Raw genomic sequence first — 22204 nt, 5'->3', positions numbered from 1 at the left:
TGTGCAGATTTGGGTGGAGTTCAGTGGATGAATGTGGAATATTTCACACATGAGAAAGTAGAAGGGAACACGAGGGAGACGCTGATTGGAAACCTTTTCCAGCGCGGTGATAGAGCTGGCAGAACCAACTGCAATGAAGAAAGAAAGACAACAACGAAACCACTTTTTAATCATTCATGATCACACAAAGTCTGCCCAAGTCACCAGACTTCTACAGTCAGTCTTTAAACTGGCAGTGCGTCACAGTGTCATGTCTGGAAATAAGGATTTTTAACTCTAACTGTCCATAACAAAAAATCCCCTTTGTAGCAGAATACACTATCCAAAGCAGCTTGTGTTCAGACACGCGTACTTCTCTTGAGTTTTAAGCTTTATCAATATCGTCCCTCCAGCTCTTGAACGGTTTCTGAGTGGCCCCCGTCAGTTTCTTTATTGCAGCAAGCTTTCTTGTTTTTCGTCATGCTGTGTGTTTGTGAAGGACTTGTACTTTAGTATCAGTCAACAGACAGCAACACTCTTAAATCATTTGCTTGGATTCCATAATTTAGAGTGAACAGCGTTCTGTGTGTTTTCACTCGCAGTGCTGTGACATGCATGTTTTATCAGGACTCAAGCACCTCACAGTTTCGACAAGCCTGCTCGGGCAGTTCTCATCCTCACTGTGTCTGCTTGTCCTCCTCCTCCTCCTCCTCCTGCTCCTCCTCCTCCTCGCCTCTGCCTGCTCTGTCTTACCTGTGCCAGTGGCGTCTCTCTCCTGTGAACCCCATTGTTTATTAGTTTGTTTGTTCTCTTTCTTCTCTCTTTCCCCCCCCCTTTTTTTTTGTCCTCCTCTCTTCCCGTCCTTGTACCTAGGCAGCCCATTGAGTAACTTCTTTGACGTAATAAAACAACTTTTTTCAGACGAGAAGAACGGACAGGTGCCCTACCCCTCTGGCACGCCCTCCAAGCGCTGCCCCTCGCCAATGCACGTCCGGAGGCATGAGCCTGAAAGTAATGACACCAAATGTCTGCTCGCAGGCCGAGAAAAAGCCAGGTTGTCGCTGGCATCTGTGGGGACGCAAGAGGAGTCTTAAAAAACAATCACCAGAGAAACAGAGGGATTATCTCTGTAAACAGCTGGATATACATTATCATTGATGGACTTTTTTTTTTTTTTTTTCAAATGAATTTATTTAGATAGAAATATATTAAGAGAATCAAAGTTCTATTTTGAAAGAAAAAAGACATACTGCACATCACAACCACACACTCCTACCCTTCCATCTCCCTTTCACCACCCCGCCATCATTACCCCCCCTCTTCACCCCGAATGATCACCTCTGCTCTGTTTTTGCTCCCTTGCTGCTAACCTGTGTGATGACCTGACTTGTTTCTGATACCAGGAATTATCCAGAAAACCTATTAAGTCCCTCCTCCTGCTCCCTACTCCATCAACCCTCCTCCAGCCAGCCCCTGCACCCCCCCATGAGCGCGCCGAAAGAGAGACGGACATTTGTTGACGGAGGACTGCTTTTCGAGGTGCGCCAAAGGGTGGGGGTTACCATGGAAACAGACCCTTCATGCAGACTTCTGCCTTCATCTCCCTCTGAGCCCCCTTTCCCACCTCCGGCAGCCATCAGTAGAAGTAGATGAAAATACCTGAAGCGTCCACCCCTCCCACCTGAGAAACACACAAACATTCACATGTGCACAAGTAATACGCACACCTCAAAAAAAAAAACAAGAGCCGACATCCTCCTCTCCAGCTTCGTTCCCCTCCTCAAGGAGCATTCATTATTTGGAAAACAAACATTTTTCAAAAATGACACCACACAAAGACGACATAAACATGCATACATGCACAGGTCCAGTATGCACTAAAAACTCTGGGATGTATTAACAAGAACACAAAAGAAGACACACTGACTGATACGTAGGAGGAGAGAAGGGGGAGGAGTTTCGTGGAAACGCCCAAAACAGCCGACGCAGATGCTTGCTGGATTGTATTTCTTTGCTTTTTAATGTACTTTCTTTGGGACGAAGTGGGTTGAAAATTCTAAATGACTTTAATAGACTTGACACTATTGCTGCAAAACGGACTGGAATTGTGATTTCAGAGCGGAGCGGGGTGAGTGCAGAACAAAGTGGGGGGGTGGGTTGGGGGCGGGGCAGTGGGAAGATAATATGATAGTACAGGGTTTGGGGGGTGGTGGGGGGGTATGTGGGTATTAAAATGAATGATCTATTCTGTTGTACAGACTATCATTTCTTATGTAAAAAAAAAAATGAAATGTCTAGTTGTGACACTATGTTTAGATACCATAGGGTCAGGTTGGTAAACCTGCGCCTGCCACAATATTGTTCTTTTAAATTTGTTGTGTATATTTTGTTACATGATCATTTCTGTCTCTGTTTTAATGACCTAATAAGGATCCAAACATTCCTGTTTGTGTAATCTGCAGCACTTTGTCGTTTGTTTTCTCCATCTATACCTCTCTCTTAGACTCACATACCAGCAGTAGGAGTAGAGGAACAAAAAATGATGACGTGATAAATGCAACTGTGGATATTTTTGTATTTCTGTCCTTATTTATTCATGTTTGTTCATCTCACTGTTGGATTTCCTATTTTATTATAACCTGGCTATTTATATGAACAAAGCTGTTAGGTCAGTTGAATGTTATTTATTACCCTCTTGTGTGTTCGTAAATGGGACAACATTTGAAGAAAAAGAATTCACTTTTTTCTTTTTTTTGTTCTAAATTTAACATGATTATGTGAACATGGACAAGTCACAACTTCTCTATTCCCTTAATGTCTGTGAAAAGGGAAAGAGAACTTGTGGGTACTCTTGGGAAAAAAAGGATTTACCAGTAATTTAAGAATGTAGACTTAGCCTCTTTTTGAAGAGGGAATATGCTCTTCTATTGATATTTGTCAGTTTCATATTATTGTGCTTGTAGGCCAGGCCTGAGGAGAAGGATGCCACAGATCCTGATCTTCTTCTTCTCTTTGTAAATAGAAAGACAAACTGTTGGGGGTTGATTGTCTTCTCAACCATGCTGGGGATTCCTGCTCTATGCTTTTAGCTTGTAATGCTGTGTGCATGTCAAACATGAGCTTTTCTTTGCATGGCTTTAGTGTTCATGTTCCATGCCAAACTCTCTCCTTCTCTCAGCCTTCATCGATCCTCTCTCTCTCTCTTCAAAAACAACCTTTTAATGTTTTAAACTCCCCTTCTGTCCCTTACTTTCCACCCTCTATGAATTCCTTTTTTTTTTTTTTTTAATTGTTCCCTAAGCTTATCTCTCCCCTCCTCCCTCTCCTCCTCGTATCTTGTGCACAAAGTTTTTTGAACGATTGAACGCTTCCTTCACTCTGTACTTCTGTCTGGAAGGCTCGGAGGTTTAAGCTCTCTCCACCTGTTTTTTGGTTGCAGAGGCACAGTGAGGGGATTTCAGTACACAAACACAAAGCAATACCCTATTGTTCCCCCCTCCTTTCTGTTTTCTACAATGGGAAGCTAGCAGCACCAAGGACATGTGATCATTCTGAGGCCCAAAGCGGGTCTTTTGACAGAGCAGGAACAAAACTGACTGATGTAATCCCCATATCAAATAACTGTGAGCATCTTCAGTGCTGAAACAAATAAACTCATTAAGATATTGTGTCTTTGTTTGCCTTCTTTGCATGTATGGGTAAGTGTGGGCCTGAACTAATTGTTTTTTAATTGCCTGATGCTCAGCGTTTTCTCATTGGTCATTGAAATTTAAACTAGAAAGTTCTTAAAATGCAGTTGACATAATTCCTCCTAGTCTAACAATTTCAAACCATTTCTTCTTTTTTATTCCATGAGTAAAGACCTTTGTGCTGTAGATTTGTGTATTTGCAGGTTGCCGTCCTCTTGGATCCTAGGTAAGTGCAAACTGGCTCATAAAAGCAGAAGGTTATAATTGGTTGGAATAATTTGTACCAACAGAAAGAAAATGCTTGTTAAGCAGGTTTATTACAACTTTCAGCATTAAAGCAGACTTTATGTAATCCAATTCCCATGTCGGATTCCGCTGCTGTACCTTTGTCGAAGCATTAAACCTCAGCATACAAAAGCTTAATCAACTGTCAATGTACCTGGAAAAACAACAGCTACACAAAAAGCCTTTTTTTTAAACAATAATATTAATATTTGCTTGGATTAAAAAACAAAATAAAAAGGGAACACCCCGATAAATACTCTCACATCTTTTTGTTGTCATTAAATAGAAAATGTCCATCCCACTCTTCAGTAAGTGTTTTGCTTCATACATTTTAAAAAAATAGAAAATAAAAACAAACAGTTAAAAAGACAGTACATTTGTCAATCCAAAGCTTACGTCAGTTCTGGAGGCACAGAGTTCCCCTCCTCCCTCCCACTCTGCGTTATTAGTTTGAAAGTGAGCCAAAAGTCCAGCATGGCCCCCTCACACGGTTCAGTCTTATGTCCCCTCAGATAGCTTCAGTCACAGCAGGGAGGGTGCACTGATCCCAATCCTCTCAGACAAATATTCATTTGCCAGTTTTGTCCACAAGAGGTCAGCAGTGTTCCATTACTCAGAGCTCCCACCTGTTGCATCTAACTGTTGCTTCTCCTTTCGGCTTCCTGAGCCTTGAAGAGAAAGCATCAAATTGTCCTTTTTTTTTTTTCCTTTTACCTTAAACATGATGTACACTGCAAAAATAATGGCAAGGTGGTGGTCTTGGCACAAAATATGAACACTGTCAAGAGAATTAAATGTAACACGATCAGTGTCAATGTCTTGTAGAAGTTGCTCGTTAAAAGACTTAGGAGAACATCTGTACGTAAAGAATTAAGACAGCTGCTGCAGTTAGATCCTGTATCTGTGATAACCTAAGACTTCTACTTGGACTGCATCGTTCGTCCATTTCTCCATGTCTTCCTTCCTCAGCCTTTTTTGCCGTCCTCAGACTCGGGAGGTGACATGGAGAGAGCGTAGTCGCTGAGCCAGGGTGATCTCCAGCTCCTCCAGAGGTGAGTCTCCCCGACTGTGAACCAGCGTAGAAGTGGAGTTGTTTCCTTGTCGAGCTGCGGGGGGTCCAAACAGCAGGCTCTTGAAGGCCTCTCTCTCCAGAAGAGCGGGCATGTGCTGCAAGAAGTAACCCTCACAGAACGAGCTCAGCTCTGCTGAACCATGGACCTGGGAGAACAGGAGGATTTATTTATGGTCAAATGTTTTGACATAAAATTATAGAAGGAAATTATTTATACATAGTTTTATTTCGAAAAAATATTTTGTGGAATAACCTTATTACACTGAATAAAGATCTCTTAATGTCAGAATAAATCTTTTTCTCTTAGTAAGTAACCTTAGTTCTCACCACAAAAGCCCAGTTGTGCTAGAATATCTCATTTGCATAGTTCACATAAGAGTACAGAGTGATTCAGGCCTCTGTGTGTGTGTGTGTGTGTGTGTGTGTGTGTGTGTGTGTGTGTGTGTGTGTGTGTGTGTGTGTGTGTGTGTGTGTGTGTGTGTGTGTGTGTGTGTGTGTGTGTGTGTGTGTGTGTGTGTGTGTGTGTGTGTGTGTGTGTGTGTGTGTGTGTGTGTGTGTGTGTTACCTTGGCAGTCTTGTAGATGCTGACTGCATTATCCAGCTTGATGTGCTGAGAGCACACAAGTTCACAGTGTCTTTGTAGCACTCCGAGCTGGAACAGACTCGCAGCTGATAACAACTGATGACAAAAAGTACATGTTAGCACTGGAGAAAGACGCTCTTAACTTTCTCTTTGTAACGTGATGAGAGCAGCAGCGAGGGGCAATTCTGTTACAGTACATACCACAATTATTAGTATTAGCTGGAAAAAACATTTTTAATCCATATATCAAGAATATAAAGTTAAAGGGTGCAGTGATTCATTCTGTCAAACACCAGCGCATTCTTCTCCTGAATACACTTTTATCTTCCATTAAAAATAAAGTGTGTGCGCACTTAGAGTAGTTTTATGACTACACAGACCATTTTAATGTATCCCCACTTTTGGAGTATTCAACTTTTTTATTTTCTTCTCGAAAAGAAGTTGACTTGATCATAAACCAACTTTGAATGAATCCCTGAAGACGCATTAACAATCACCACATTCACAGGGCTTAAAGGTACAAAGCCTTTCACTCTGTTTGAAAGTGCAGAGAGAACGTTGTTGAGCTTCGTTTGGGGAGGACAGGAAATGAAAGTTGTTTGTGTTGTGTATCATGCTAATTTGTTAGACTTTGTTAGACATTTCTCTGCATTGCAAACTGAGTTCATACTGACGAGATGTTATTATTATTTTATTAGGATTTCAAAGAAGAAGAAAAAGTTGTGTATAACTTTATCTTTGGTTAAATTTGAAGTATTGCTGCATGTCATTCATTTACTGCTCTGTGTGCCTTTAATTGCTCCTCGGGGACAAATAACGTTTTTTGAATTGAATTTAATGTAATTCACAACTACCGAGGGAAAGCGTGTGCACATATTTAGTGAGACTTACCTCCAGCAGGTCAGGCACATTATATTTCAGGGACTCTGTTCCTCCACAGTACAGGTATGACATCATTATCTGCAGAAAGGTCACATGTCTCATTTTAGAACAAGTTAGCACTGTAGTTTATAGTAAATCATGTATCACATGCACTATGTCCAGGCATTGTGTTTCCAGCATTAATTCAATAATGCAACACTTCGGAAGATATTTTCATAAGGTGATAATGTTTGTATCTGTTACCTGGAAAATTCTGTACTTAATGTCGCTGATCTCAATCTCTTTGTTGGGGCTTCCATCTGGACCAGAGGAGGCCAGCAGAGACTTGAATCTAAAAGCAAACCTTCAGTCAGTAAAAGAGATAAAACAGTCTTATCCAGTGTGAACCTCTCTGCACGCACCTGTCTGAAGCTGTGATCAGCAGGACTCTGTGGCCGTAGAAAGGTTTCCCCTCCACCACAAATGTTACATCTGACATCTCCTGGTTATTCAGGAAGTGAGGGTCTGTAGGAAAAAACAGTAGCAGCACCTCATTACTACTTCATTCACAAGATGCCTTTTTGTACTGAACACCCATCAGTCATTATGCCAGCACATGTCAGGGAAGTTCAGAATCAGTGAGCTTCAAAGTGTGATTGGTTCTTATACAAGTTTTAATATCATTTCTATCTGAAGCCAAAAAAAGCACAAAGTGTTTTAAATAAAAATTTAGCGCTGAGCTGTACAGCTGATTAATTGAGTTGTTGATTGGAAGAAATGGATTTAAAGTCTTTTTATAGCATATTTTTAGGCTTTAATGTTTTTAATTGGCAGTGCAGTGAATAGAGTCAGAAGAGTTGGGATGAAAGGAGAATGGCATGCAGGAAGGAACCACAGGTCGCTTTAAACCTGGGCAGCCTGCTTCGAGATAGATGGATGGATAGATACTTTATTGATCCCGAGGGAAATTCAAGAAAAGAGGGACAGAAGTCTCCCAACATGAGGCGTGCGGCGTGCTGTAACCACTAGGCTATGTGGTGCCACATTATGAAACGATTTTAACAGTCAAATAAGTAAATATTCTGGCACACATGCCAACTAAGTCCTTTTTTATCTTTTATATTCTGACATATCTCAGCCTGTAGACAAGCAGTTGTTAAAGATCCCGTCTAAGCTTAATGGCATTTGGATACGAATGGTTTTCTCTTTGTATTATTTAAGAGGCCAAAAAACTAAGTAATGAATCAGAAAAATATCATCACAGTACATAAAATAAACAGAAACTGGTTCATATCAAGAGTCATCCACTATATACACTGGGCTATTTACATCGAAGAGTCATAGTCTGCTTACCCAACTGTGCTGAAAGAGTTGCCTTCTTATCAGGGACGGCTGGGAGAGGTGCTGGGCCAAAACAGTGACTAAAAATAGTCGCCAACTGCTGAATGATGGCATCATTCTGGAGAAAAGGGACAGAACAGGAAGGAGGGTGTCATATCACACATTGACACTCATGCTTTACTGATAACATGAGGAGGAGGACAAGCACACTTGGTGTTTAGTGATACCTTAGTGGTACGTAAGATGTTGAACATCAGGGGCAGGCCTACAGTGACCAGCTCCTCACAGTAGTCCTCTTCTCTGATGGTGGTGAACTCTCTGAGGAGCGAGAGAGTGACCCCGGTCCGGGACTGCAGCTGGGCACAACGCAGAGACTCCAGCCACACATGTAGTTTCCATGGGACACCTAGAAACACATTCATAATCAGTACAGTTTTCAATGTAAGCACACAAAAAGTAGTCATCATTTATTTGCCATCTGATAGGTACCCAAAGCTCTCAGCTCCATGGTGACGTCCAGATAACCGTGCTCAGCACTGTAGTAGCTGGCCTCTTGCAGGGCCTTCATCCTGGCCTTGCAGAGCCGTGCTATGCCCACCTCAGGCTGGGCCCCGGAGCCGGAGGAAGGGGTAGGGAGAGGGGAGAGAGGGAAGAAAGGGCAAATCCCGTCCTCCTCACCCTCAACCCCCTCAGCTAAGATCTCCTCCAGAGACAGGACATCCTCCTTGACTTGCTGCGGCTGAGTCAGTAGCTTTCTCAGCACGTTCCTGACAAGACAAATGGGAGGAAGAGGGAGGGAGGGAAGAAAGAAGGCAAGGAAGGAAGTGAAGAAAGTCACCAAAAAAAAAGACATTAATACATGTCCTTACTGCAACACATACATCCATTTCTGTGACCTGGTAGCCTCCTTTCTGCTTCCATAATCTGTCACCTTCACATTGGAATGTGAAGTGTTGAGTCTACGTTGTGTTAACACACAAACACACAGAGAACAGGTGCAGAGGTTTACACTGCCAGTTGGCGTTTAAAGACAGATGGACTCTGAATAGAAGGCGACCCTTTTATACTCTCGAGTATAAAGAGTCTTCAAATTTACCGCATGAAAAAAGGGAGGACTCTCTCCTAAAAGCTTAAAGGCAGCCTCAGGTCACTTACGACAGATTGCTGACATAATTAGGGCTAGTTTTTTTCTGCGTTACTTTCTTCGCTGAAGTTCAAAGGCCAAAAGCAACCAGTTTGTCAGCAGCATCTGTTGATGACTCGCTGTCTTTAAGTCAAGTTAAGGGGCCCATACCTGTGTCCGTGTGCGGCTGCGTGACTGAAGCAGTTCATGTCTTCATAGAGGGACGACGTCAGAGCATTTCCTTCGTGGGTCTTTGATAAGGGGTCTGCGCCGCGGGCCAGGAGCAAACTCACCATCTCATAGTTGCCTGGGTTGAACATGTGCACATTCATTTGAATATTTCACAAGTATCTACTATAACTATCTTCATTGTTTACACAGCAGTACTTCTCGAAATGTATCCTCCTCATGCTTTTCCATATGGGTGCATTATACAATCAAATCTGTATTTGTATCTAATATGATTTCATCTTATGGGTCCTTTAATGCTTATTGATGCTATGCTAACTCTAAAAGTCTTCTTTCATGCTTTATTGCAAGGAGGGCTAACTTTTCCTACAAGGGCACATTTATTTGCATGTCTTAACTTTGAGTTTTAGAACAAGCAAACTCCTTCATATCAGGCACTATTTACTAACTGTCATTGCAGTTATGTTGAGCATGTGTCTCTTTTACTACAGCTATGTGTGGCTTTACATGAGCCCACGGAGGAATGCTGTCTCGAGGCTTCTAAACAACCACAGGCAGCACTCGGCTGCTTTCACCGTGTCTTCATTTACCCTCTCATTTCCTCATTCCTGCAGCATGAGTCTTTCAGCACTCAGTCCTGTGCTACTCTGGAAAACGCAGTTCACCACTCTGATGGTGAATAATAATTTTGCCACTTAGTAAGAGTTAATTTGCATTAGGTTATATCAGCAGCCCTTAAGACATTAATCTTCTGCTTTGTTTGACCCATTAAACATTCTCTGGTTGTATAATTTAGCTGTAAGCAGTAAATCAGGCATCATAAATCTGATCCACCATGGACCTACCATACACAGGACAACCCTCTAACATCAGCTGTGCCTTGTATTATTGTGTGCAATAGTGCAGTGTGTGTGTGCGCGTGTTTGCCCACCTGCTGCTGAAGCCAGCTGCAGCGGGGTGTCTGCTGTACTCTCTTGTCCGTTTCGGACTGCAGCTCCCTCCACGTTGGCTCCTGCATCCAACAGAAGCTGTGGAAACACATCACATCTGTTAGAGTGAGTGGTGTAACTCATTTATGGCCTGACCTTTGACCACACATATTTAGCTCAGGAGATTCATTGTGTTTTCTACGTGTGTGTGTGTGTGTGTGAGTTTCTAACCTGCACCACAGAGATGTGTCCGTGCAGCACAGCGTAAGTGAGGGCAGCCCAGTGACGACTGTCAGGGTTTACAGATGGGTGCTTCGGGGAGCATGGAGGAACCTGGCAGCGCAGGAAAAATGAGTGTTACAAACACAGAGATTGATATCATTCTTCTATCGAGTAAAATCTAAACAATAATAACCACTAGAGCAGGGTTTCTTAACCATAGGGCCGCGGCCCTTCGAAGGGCTGCGAGCGCCACCTGCAGGGCCGCAAGGGGATAATATGTTTGCATCTGTGGGCCGTAAGGGCCGTGATCGTTGGCCTGCAGTATACTCTCCGACCACCAGAGGCAGTATCATCAGTTAGAAGTAGTGGAACTTTACAACGCGACACGCGCGACACTCAGCAGTATAACCACTTCCTCCACAACATCCTGTTTAGCGGCTAGTTCTCCCAGGTCTTATCTAAATGCTGCATATGGTGCTTGGGTAAAGGTTGAACTATTTGCCGCAAGTATTCGTTGCTCTTTTGGCGGCGACATACACGATGTATCATATCAAGGTTCTGTTTTAAAAGACGATACAACGCGAATAGCTGCTGAAGCACATAGCCGCCGCCATTGTTGTTTGTTGTCGACTACTGCGCATGTCCAAATGTTTCGTCTTGCTGTCACAGCGTCTCCGTGTAAACGGGGCCTGAATCTGAATGGAAACGTAATGGAGAGGTTCTTAAAACGAAAAAATAATGACAGCAACGGGGGCAGTGCTACACAAAACAGAATGCTCATTTTAATTTCAACAAATCTACCTAACTTCATTGAGCACCTAATTTTATTGCTTTTGTTGCTAAGTTTATATTGTGTATTTGACAAACATGCACTTAAACATGATTTTATATGAGCAAAATTAATTAAATGATCTTAACTTGTGCAAGGTTTTATGCATAATTAGCCTATGTATAGGTTATATATTGATTAAAAAACATACAAATGAAGAACAGGATTCATTATTACAACATAGTGACACAAATAGCTATTAAATAAAAATGACCGCAAAAGTTAAATCAGAACCATTCACTCGATTGGGCCCCAGACTACCTTGCCCTGAAAATGTTGGGCCCCAAGGTCAAAAAGGTTAAGAAACCCTGCACTAGAGTACAGCGTCTGTGACTGAGCTGATTCATCCCCAGAGTAAATATATAGGTTAATATAACCTGAAGAATTTGAATAAATGTGTCCATATGTTAAAAATGTTAAAGCATATTTACCGCAACATCAAGGTTTGCCCCAGCATCGATCAACATTTGCACTAAGGCCTCATCTCCAGCTGCACAGGCATACATCATAGGAGTCATGCCCTGAGAGAGGAACAGAAAGAGGTGAAACAAATACATAAATGATCATTAAAAATAGTTGTCAGCACCTTTTTATCCAAGGTGTGTTATGCAGCTGTATTCCTCTCAGCATGCTTCATGCATAAAGAAAAGCACATGTATAAACAGTATGTAAAAAAAAAGACAGATGTTCAGTACCTGGTCATCCATGCTGTTGACTCCGTCTGGCCCCAGCAGATCGATGGCTTGGCCAATTAGATCTGTGCGTCCACAGTTCAGCATACGGAAACCTAAGTCGAGGTGAAACTTGTCTGTGGCAGCTTTGGAGTCCAGACGCTTGAAGGAGCTGAAGCAGCACTCAGGCCTGATGGAGACAGAGACATGAAGGAGGACAATGATTAATACATGACCAGTTCACCTTCAGGGAAAGTAGCTGATTCTGAAAGGACGCACCCCCTTTTTTTTTACGTGCAGACAGATAAAAACAGAAAACACAGGGCTACAAATGTTTATCTGAGCCTCGTGTTCTTACACTGTACATTTGCATTTAATGGTTCCCTTTAATTGCAAAAGAGGTTAATGAGCCGCATTACAGTGAGCAAACAGACATTAATCTCCTGTAGACAATGTGTAATTATTTATAAAGAACCAATTAAATGCGGGGCCTATAGTGCTCGGGTTAAAGGAAACAAGACTAAAAGCACAACACAGTCAATTAAGTTTCTTTGAACTGAAAAGAAGACATCATTACCACAAAGATGACATTACTCATAGAATGGTTTTTGTTATTGTGTAATGTGACCAGAGCATATATATTTAGATGCAGTGCAGCCTGTGTGTATGTGTGTGTGTGTGTGTGTGTGTGTGTGTGTGTGGGGTCCTATTTACTTCAGCTGTCTTGGTTCGCAGTCCAGTCCTGAAAGAAGCAGCCTGGCAGTCTGTCTGACATCATCACTGTCCACCAATAGGCTCTTACGATGCTCAGCGTGAACTATTGCCACTCTCATCCACTCCATCAGAGGTGGCAGCAACAGAAAGGGCCTGTAGATTAAAGTAAAACATTAATAAATGACTTATATCAATCTACATATGCGACGGGAATATCTGTAAAACACAAAATGATTTGGTGTCACACACAGGAAGTGAGCTGAACAATGTGACTCTTGACACTGAAGAAATCTCCCACTCAGCGCTGAGATCACTCATGATTCAGACGTGCTGATTGGGAACTCATAAAGTGTCTTAAAGCAGATGACTTACATATGTCTGGCTGTACTTCCCCTCAGCCTGACCAGCGCACAGTGAGTCACAATCAAACCCTCCCACTGCCTGTCCAGAGCACCTGAATTCTTCTAACAAATACATTGGCTGGCTTTTAATACCAATACACTGTCTGCATTCTCTTTTAGTCTGCACACCTGCACGAACACACGATTAGAAAACAGACGTGAAGCTATATATGAGTAATCAGAGTTCCTATGTCATCTGCCAGGTGTGTGCAAGAGACGACGGCAGAACTGTGACTTCATCTGTGCTGCTGTTTGATAAACAACATCCCGCAGTGGCTTCTGAATAATCAGTCTATTTTTAAACAAGCTAAAGCAGAATGAATAACCTCAGGCAGCTGAAAGAAGGTGCAGAACTATGGCAAAAAAAAAAAACCTCAAGAAACAGAAAAGTCAGAGAAAGTAAACCAAAGAATGTCATGAGGAAAAGTAGAGGAATCAAAGAGAGACGAACATCTGCTCTCTTTTATCCGTGTCATTCTATCATCATCTGAGTGATTTTATGGCTCTCTTCTTGTCCTCCTTGTGTAACTATTCTTCTGAGATCCTTTATTAACCACTGTTGATTATAGGACTGAAACATCTGGCTGGTTATCTTGCACTAATCCCTTCTTGTTTGTGCCTTTCTATCTCCACATATGTGCATTGAGTGTTCCTGTGAACAATGACACATGTACTGTGAGCATTGTTCTTGTCTGCTTTTATTCCTAAGGAGCCTCAGTCAGAATATGTTAATGATTGTTTGAACACTCTGTGTCTCTGCGTTATCAGGAGTCACTAAGCTGCCTTCCTCCTGCTGTGATGTTATTCTTATCAGAGGTCGTACCTTTGTTTCGAAAAGAAGCAGACACTATAATGCATACGATGAATACAGATGGAGCAGAGCACAATCATAGAGCTGTGTCGCGTGCATGCTACGAGGATTGGAGTTACTGTTAATGAGCAGTGGGAGCCCCGCAGTGCCATTTATTTTCCTCACTAGAAGCTACCTGTGGTTTCCTATAGAACAGCTCCTCCTTTATGACAGCACTTCATCTTATTCAACGATGCTTTGTGATTAACAGGATGGAAATTGTAAAGTGCATCGTCTCCATTTTATCTTCTTGATTCACTTACTCCCCTCACTGAATGTAAGATTTACCTGCATTGACACATACTGAACCTTTTTTTTTTTTTTTTTAGCTTTCTGTGCTCTGAACATTCAGGCAGATGAAACCTTTCCATTCAGATAAGTGGATTTGATAAAAAGACAAATGAAGCCTTCCTACATTTTCTTAGAGAGACCGTTCAGTTTAAATGATATTGGACATTTGCATTGACTCTATTAGGATATGAAAAGGCCTTAAAATAGCTTGAATTACATCAGAGCTTTATAAACGTTCATATACCCTGCTGTTTTCTGTCTGTCTGTCTGTCTGTCTGTCTGTCTGTCTGTCTGTCTGTCTGTCTGTCTGTCTGTCTGTCTGTCTGTCTGTCTGTCTTACTCTCTCCTCTGCTGTTTCTGTCACATACTGCCCCGGTGCTGTGATCAGTCAGGGGGAGGACCCTGCTGTCACCCAGGCGTGACGGTTAACAAGCAGACAAGGGGCTGATGGGAAGAGAAGAGAAGCAGGAGGGGTTGAGAGTGTCTGATAGATGCATAGAAGGAGGTCTAAGTGTTATGAGAATGGCGGGGAGGCAGGTGGGGTATGTCTGAATGAAGACGGGGTAGAGAGTGTAGAGTGATAAGAAAGGCAGGTTGAGTTGAGGAGGGGCCTGGTAATCAATGTTTTTTGCCTTAAGGGGCTTCACTTAACTCATGTTTGGATGTGTACGAGTCTATTGGTGTGTGTGTGTGTGTGTGTGTGTGTGTGTGTGTGTGTGTGTGTGTGTGTGTGTGTGTGTGTGTACTCGTATTCACGGCGTTGTGGGGACAGAAACGTGTTTACACAGTCACGTCATGGGGACCTCTTGCAGTATGGGGACCAAAAACCAGGTCCCCATAAGGGAAACCGTTTAAAATGACTATCAGAGCTAAAATAAAGGTGCCTATGGGTTTTTTAGAGCTGGCCCATATCACAGGTTTTTCAGTGTAAATGTGTGTGTGTGTGAAGCTCACAGCGCCCCTAGTGTATTTTTGGTTGCTGGTGCACCCTCTAGTCTGCACACACACTCACTCCAAATATGGTTGGTTACCGCCCACTTCCTGGTTGGTTAGTGACCACTTCCTGGTCCTCATGAAGAATGATTTTCCCAGCAAAAACATTTTCAGTGTTAAATGCCGACACAAGTGAGAAGGAAGAAGATTATTTGCATCTGTTAAGAGGCTTCAAACTTGCAGAGTGAAATACAAGGTAAGCACATTTGTATGACAAACCAATATAACTAGTGTTCTACCCTCCAATTAAGTTTGTTAGCTTTGGTTGGTTAGTAGAATTGCTTTGTTAGCTGCCCTGCTAATAACCTAGCCTGTACAGCTAACTAACTATCAAGGCTACTGAGTGTGGGTCTTATGTTTTATTACATCTTTCCAATTGGCTAGTATTAATTACACTGTCATGCAATTTAGTGTGAAGAAGTTAATGCAAACTAAGATGACACAGCTAAATATTTAGCCTAAATGAATGCTCTTGGAAGATGTGTGGTGAAATTGATTCTGCTAATAGTTTAACATTTTAAGGGTGTAGTTTTTATTTTTGATGTTTTGATATTGATGCCAGAATTAGATGAATATATAGTGTACATTCAAAACCATACATTTTGACATTTGCCTCCTAGAGAAATTTCGATCATTAAACTTTCTTTTAGTTTTGACAGCTATCATATTGAAGTAGTTAAAGGAATGAAAGTTTAAAAGTGCATTAGGTGAATGTATAATGTAGAGCTACCTAGTTAATTAGCTAAACCAGCTAGTAAGCTTTTTGACAACAATCCACAAAAAAGACTTGTGTCAAAGTGAAGCTGGATTTTTACAAGGCAAATTATTAATTGAAAGTATATAATCTAAAACCAGTGATTGCTGTATTAAGCAGTAAGTATTCACCTCTTTTGAAGTGACTCACCTAATTCAACGCAGGTTGAGATAGAAGCCTGAGACAATAAAGCAACTTGAAATTTGACATTCCTTTCATTTTGAAGTGCCTGGACATAAGAGTTTGTAAAAATATAATATAGCTAATACTTTCAAATACATCAAACTGACACTGAATCCAATGCAAACTAATTTAAATGCAGCCATGGATTACCCCCCTTAACTATGCCATTCAGCATGACAAAACATGTCAATTAGAAGTGAAGTACATCAGTGCAGCTAAAGGTAAGTTGGTGTCTGATGTGATTTATCAGTTCATAATTACTAACATCAACAAAACACCATTCATTTTCTTCAATTTGATATTCTAAAATATCGATTTAAAATCTGTTTTCAGTCAACCACCAGTACAACCAACACCATGGCAGCAGATGAATCCTTCCCCATGGTCAGACACTAAGGAAGATGATGCTTCTGGTTCCAGCAGCACTCTTCAACAGGTACATTCATATATGTGACTTCAGATTTAATTCTACAGTCTCAATTTGTCACGTTATTGTATTGATGTTTTTCTGGAGCAATTTAAATTTATTTGGATGTTAATCTAAATCTAAGAGTTTAATGTAATGCATATAGAAAGTTAGTGGTAGTGGGATATTTAGGGCAGAATTCAACCCTCACAGAAATTTAGTTATTGGTTAATTACTGCTCTATTTTGGACACTGACGGGGTCCCCACAACACACCTTCATTCAGTGTCTGATTGGAAAGTGTGTGAAAACCCTCCCCCAAACTTGTCGAACCAGAGAACTGCAACATGGTGTGTGAGAGGTCCCCACAACTCCTGTTTTGATCAAGATTTGTGAATTCAGACGGAGCTTGGCTGGAGTGAAAGAAATGTTTTAAAATTGATTTGAATAGCTACTTTTCTCTACAGTCTGGTGTATGTTGGCATGCCTCTCATCTTACAGATTTTGTCTTTTCACACAATTTGCATGTTATACAGTATTTTCATCAAATTGTCCATTTATTTCCGTCAATTTGATATTCTAAAACATTGTTGTCAATATAAATTCTGTTTTCAGACAACCATCAAGACAACTAACACCATGGCAGCAGATGAATCACATCCTTCCTCACAGTCAGACACTGAGGAAGACTATGCTTCTGGTTCCAGCAGCCCTCTTCAACAGGTACATTCATATTTGTGACTTCAGATTTAATTCTACAGTCTCAGTTTGTCATGTTATTGTATTTATGTTTTTCTGAAGCAATTTAAAGGAGGAAGGAAGCTCATCTGGATGTTAATCTAAAGTAAATTAGTTAACTACAAGAGTTTAATGTAAAGCATATAGAAGGTTAGTTGTAGTGTGATATTTAGGGCAGATTTCAACCCTCACAGAGATTTAGTTATTGGTTAATTACTGCTCTATTTTGGACACTGACGGCGTCCCCACAACACACCTTCAGTCAGTGCCTGAATTTAAACTGTGTGAAAACGTTGACAAAACTGGTCCCCATAAGGATCTCTAACATTGTGTGTGTGCTACGTCCCCACAACGCCTGTTTGATCTAAGATGTGTGAACTCAGACAGAACTTTTCTGGGCAGGACTAATGTTAGTTAGTTCAACCAAGAGTTTAATGTAATGCATGTGGAAGGTTAGTGGTAGTGGGATATTTAGGGCAGAATTCCACCCTCACAGAAATTTAGTTATTGGTTAATTACTGCTCTATTTTGGACACTGACGGGGTCCCCACAACACACCTTCATTCAGTGTCTGATTGGAAAGTGTGTGAAAACCCTCCCCCAAACTTGTCGAACCAGAGAACTGCAACATGGTGTGTGAGAGGTCCCCACAACTCCTGTTTTGATCAAGATTTGTGAATTCAGACGGAGCTTGGCTGGAGTGGAAGAAATGTTTTAAAATTGATTTGAATAGCTACTTTTCTCTACAGTCTGGTGTATGTTGGCATGCCTCTCATCTTACAGATTTTGTCTTTTCACACAATTTGCATGTTATACAGTATTTTCATCAAATTGTCCATTTATTTCCGTCAATTTGATATTCTAAAACATTGTTGTCAATATAAATTCTGTTTTCAGACAACCATCAAGACAACTAATACCATGGCAGCAGATGAATCACATCCTTCCTCACAGTCAGACACTGAGGAAGATGATGCTTCTGGTCCCAGCAGCCCTCTTCAACAGGTACATTCATATTCGTGACTTCAGATTTAATTCTACAGTCTCAGTTTGTCATGTTATTGTATTTATGTTTTTCTGAAGCAATTTAAAGGCGCAAGGAAGCTCATCTGGATGTTAATCTAAAGTAAATTAGTTAACTACAAGAGTTTAATGTAATGCATATAGAAGGTTAGTTGTAGTGTGATATTTAGGGCAGATTTCAACCCTCACAGAGATTTAGTTATTGGTTAATTACTGCTCTATTTTGGACACTGACGGCGTCCCCACAACACACCTTCATTCAGTGTCTGAATTTAAACCGTGTGAAAACGTTGACAAAACTGGTCCCCATAAGGATCTCTAACATTGTGTGTGTGCTACGTCCCCACAACGCCTGTTTGATCTAAGATGTGTGAACTCAGATAGAACTTTTCTGGGCAGGACTAATGTTAATTAGTTCAACCAAGAGTTTAATGTAATGCATGTGGGAGGTTAGTTGTAGTGGGATATTTAGGGCAGATTTCAACCCTCACAGAAATTTAGTTATTGGTTAATTACTGCTCTATTTTGGACACTGACGGGGTCCCCACAACACACCTTCATTCAGTGTCTGATTGGAAAGTGTGTGAAAACCCTCCCCCAAACTTGTCGAACCAGAGAACTGCAACATGGTGTGTGAGAGGTCCCCACAACTCCTGTTTTGATCAAGATTTGTGAATTCAGACGGAGCTTGGCTGGAGTGGAAGAAATGTTTTAAAATTGATTTGAATAGCTACTTTTCTCTACAGTCTGGTGTATGTTGGCATGCCTCTCATCTTACAGATTTTGTCTTTTCGCATAATTTGCATGTTATACAGTATTTTCATCAAATTGTCCATTTATTTCCGTCAATTTGATATTCTAAAACATTGCTGTCAATATAAATTCTGTTTTCAGACAACCACCAATACAACTAACACCATGGCAGCAGATGAATCACATCCTTCCCCACAGTCAGACACTGAGGAAGATGATGCTTCTGGTCCCAGCAGCACTCTTCAACAGGTACATTCATATCCGTGACTTCAGATTTAATTCTACAGTCTCAGTTTGTCATGTTATTGTATTTATGCTTTTCTGAAGCAATTTAAAGAAGGAAGGAAGCTCATCTGGATGTTAATCTAAAGTAAATTAGTTAACTACAAGAGTTTAATGTAATGCATATAGAAGGTAGCACACACACAATGTTAGAGATCCTTATGGGGACCAGTTTTATGGGGTTATGGGGTCCCCATAAGGATCTCTAACATTGTGTGTGTGCTACGTCCCCACAACACCTGTTTGATCTAAGATGTGTGAACTCAGACAGAACTTTTCTGGGCAGGACTAGTGTTAGTTAGTTCAACCAAGAGTTTAATTTAATGTATGTGGAAGGTTAGTGGTAGTGGGATATTTAGGGCAGATTTCAACCTTCACAGAAATGCAGTTATTGGTTAATTACTGCTCTATTTTGGACACTGACGGGGTCCCCACAACACACCTTCAGTCAGTGTCTTATTGGAAAGTGTGTGAAAACCCTCCCCCAAACTTGTCGAACCAGAGAACTGCAACATGGTGTGTGAGAGGTCCCCACAACTCCTGTTTTGATCAAGATTTGTGAATTCAGACGGAGTTTGGCTGGAGTGGGAGAAATGTTTTAAAATTGATTTGAATAGCTACTTTTCTCTACAGTCTGGTGTATGTTGGCATGCCTCTCATCTTACAGATTTTGTCTTTTCGCATAATTTGCATGTTATACAGTATTTTCATCAAATTGTCCATTTATTTCCGTCAATTTGATATTCTAAAACATTGTTGTCAATATAAATTCTGTTTTCAGACAACCATCAAGACAACTAACACCATGGCAGCAGATGAATCACATCCTTCCCCACAGTCAGACACTGAGGAAGATGATGCTTCTGGTCCCAGCAGCACTCTTCAACAGGTACATTCATATTTGTGACTTCAGATTTAATTCTACAGTCTCAGTTTGTCATGTTATTTTATTTAGGTTTTTCTGGAGCAATTTAAAGGAGGAAGGAAGCTCACACAAAATATTCAAAATCTATTATAATGTGAAAAATAAACATATTTCAAATATGACAGCATTCATGTGTGGACCAAAATATGATCCAAACCATAATACAGATGGTTATTCTTAATCAAAATGACAAAAATGGCATAAAAACTCACTTATTCTTATAAGGGTCATTTCAGACCCACTTATGAAAGAGTATAGGGTCAAAGCACTGGAGCATCTAAGGGTTAAAGTAGTGGCTAGCCAGAATTTATACAAAAATACGGAACGATAATTTCTGACTTCCTTTGTGAGACTTTTATTTTGAAAGTGCGCAGGAAGTTGAGTATCATGTGCCGACGATAGCTTCGAGAGCTCAGCCGTCGTCACGGTACAGGTGAGATGATGAGAACGGAGCGCGACTGGCAAGGAGCTGCTCAAAAGTGATTAGTAAGTGTTGAATCTTTCTGTTAAATACATAAAATGTGACATAACATTTTTATTCGGTTTGAAGAAATGTAGTTCAAGTTTAAGGTCAAAGGGATGCGAGGTTAGAAGCTACTGTTGCTGAAAGTAGTCGAGCTAACGAGCTAATTCGCTAAACAAGCTAGTAAGCTAGCGAATTAAGCACGTTTTTATTTAGCAGCATGCAAGTTTTCAATGACGTATTTATACGCTTGACTTTGTTAAGCAAAGATGCTCAGAAAGTAAGTTAGACTATGGTCCATATTAGCAGTTACAGTGCCTTTTAAATTTAAATAGGCTTTTTTTGGACAACAGCTTATTAAAAAATAGAATGGTGTCAAAGTGAAGCGAGATATTATTTAAAAAGTAATTAATTCAGCAATTGCAGTATTATGCAGTAAATATTGAACTCCTTTGAAGTGACTCACTTAATTCAACACAGGTGCATCCAATAGGTATTAGAAGTCGCACAATTAGTGAACCTGAGTCTGGGTGCAGTCTGATAGATTGTAATATAAAGACACCTGAATCTGGAAGGTCCAGTCACTGGTGAATCAGTACTCCTTGATTGAACTACACTATGAAGCCTAAAGAACACTCCAAGCAACTCAGTGAACAGGTAAAAAGCAGTTTTAAACTAAATGGCAAAAAGTGAGTTGCTACTACCAAGACTAGCATTGTGCCAGATACTTGAGAAACCTGAGAAGCATAGTTACAACTAAATCTAGAATGATATTAACCATGAATCATTTAACACTGGGCATGATAAGGCAGGAGGTGGATGATACAGACAGGAATGGAAATAGTGAGCAGGAATAAAAACAAGTGTCTGCTCCTTAGGGTGTGTATTTCCATTCTGTAAGGTAAATTAAAATAATTCCACTTAGGTTTTGGACTACAGTCACAAGTTTTTAAAACCACAAAATATCAGATTCCCCATTTTTGTTTTACATTTGAATGGCATCTATTAATTGAAGGAATTTCAGAGGTATCAGCCTGGGACAGTAAGAAATCTTAACATTATGAAATTCCTTTCATTTTGAAGTATCTGGACATAAGAATTTGTAAAAACCTTGTATAGCTAATACTTTCAAAGAGCTCAAACGGAAACTGAATCCAATGAAAACCGATTGTAATTTTTTTTTCCCTACAGTTTGAAATGCCACCACGGATTAGCCCACTGAAAGATGCCATTCAGCATGTTGTGTCAAGGACTGACAAAACATACAAGTTAGAGGTGAAGTTCATCAATGCAGTGAAAGGTAAGTTGGTATCTGATGTGATTTGTCAACGTATACCATCACTATCATTAGCATCTGTTGCAAAGCTTTAGGGTGCATTGAATTGGCAAAAGATTGCAGCTTATCTTAAATCACCTAACATTTCAGTTTTTGTGTAATTTAGGGCTACAACTAACTATTATTTTAATAGACGATTAATCTGTTGATTTTTTTCGGGTTTTTTGGGTGGGGAGGGTTGGAGTAATGACTTGGAATAAGATTATTCGTTTCTTTATTTATTAACACAGTAAGGACAAATGGCAGGCGACAGCGCGGCTGCGTGGGGGGTGCACAAGTGCAATATAGTGTAAGAATTTCTAAACTGACTGAACTGCGGC

General features: G+C 40.8%; 2 protein-coding genes across 4 annotated transcripts in view; one reads left to right on the top strand and one right to left on the bottom strand.

Moving 5' to 3' along the window:
- The window catches only part of brsk2a (BR serine/threonine kinase 2a), a 163527-nt gene extending 159880 nt beyond the window's left edge, over positions 1-3647 (top strand). For 2 of the 3 annotated variants that reach the window (XM_079347006.1, XM_079347007.1), the window contains exon 19: positions 901-3647. In XM_079347006.1, coding sequence (XP_079203132.1) covers positions 901-1073 — 173 coding nt within the window. In that variant the 3' untranslated portion in view covers positions 1074-3647. The remainder of the gene's footprint in view (positions 1-900) is intronic. The other variant, XM_079347008.1, reaches the window with a different exon arrangement.
- Positions 3648-3966: 319 nt separating this feature from the next.
- abtb2b (ankyrin repeat and BTB (POZ) domain containing 2b) overlaps positions 3967-22204 on the bottom strand; it is a 59527-nt gene continuing 41289 nt past the window's right edge. The window contains exons 4-17 of the mRNA XM_079347005.1: positions 12488-12640; positions 11798-11963; positions 11534-11623; positions 10283-10384; positions 10054-10150; positions 9105-9240; positions 8300-8577; positions 8038-8216; positions 7823-7928; positions 6892-6994; positions 6734-6821; positions 6500-6568; positions 5591-5704; positions 3967-5171 (exon numbers count right to left, since the gene is read on the bottom strand). Coding sequence (XP_079203131.1) covers positions 4938-5171; positions 5591-5704; positions 6500-6568; positions 6734-6821; positions 6892-6994; positions 7823-7928; positions 8038-8216; positions 8300-8577; positions 9105-9240; positions 10054-10150; positions 10283-10384; positions 11534-11623; positions 11798-11963; positions 12488-12640 — 1915 coding nt within the window. The 3' untranslated portion in view covers positions 3967-4937. The remainder of the gene's footprint in view (positions 5172-5590; positions 5705-6499; positions 6569-6733; positions 6822-6891; positions 6995-7822; positions 7929-8037; positions 8217-8299; positions 8578-9104; positions 9241-10053; positions 10151-10282; positions 10385-11533; positions 11624-11797; positions 11964-12487; positions 12641-22204) is intronic.

This window comes from Symphodus melops (genome assembly GCF_947650265.1).
Source record: "Symphodus melops genome assembly, chromosome: 6".
Classification (NCBI taxonomy): domain Eukaryota; kingdom Metazoa; phylum Chordata; class Actinopteri; order Labriformes; family Labridae; genus Symphodus; species Symphodus melops.
This window is presented reverse-complemented; position numbering and strand designations above follow the sequence as displayed.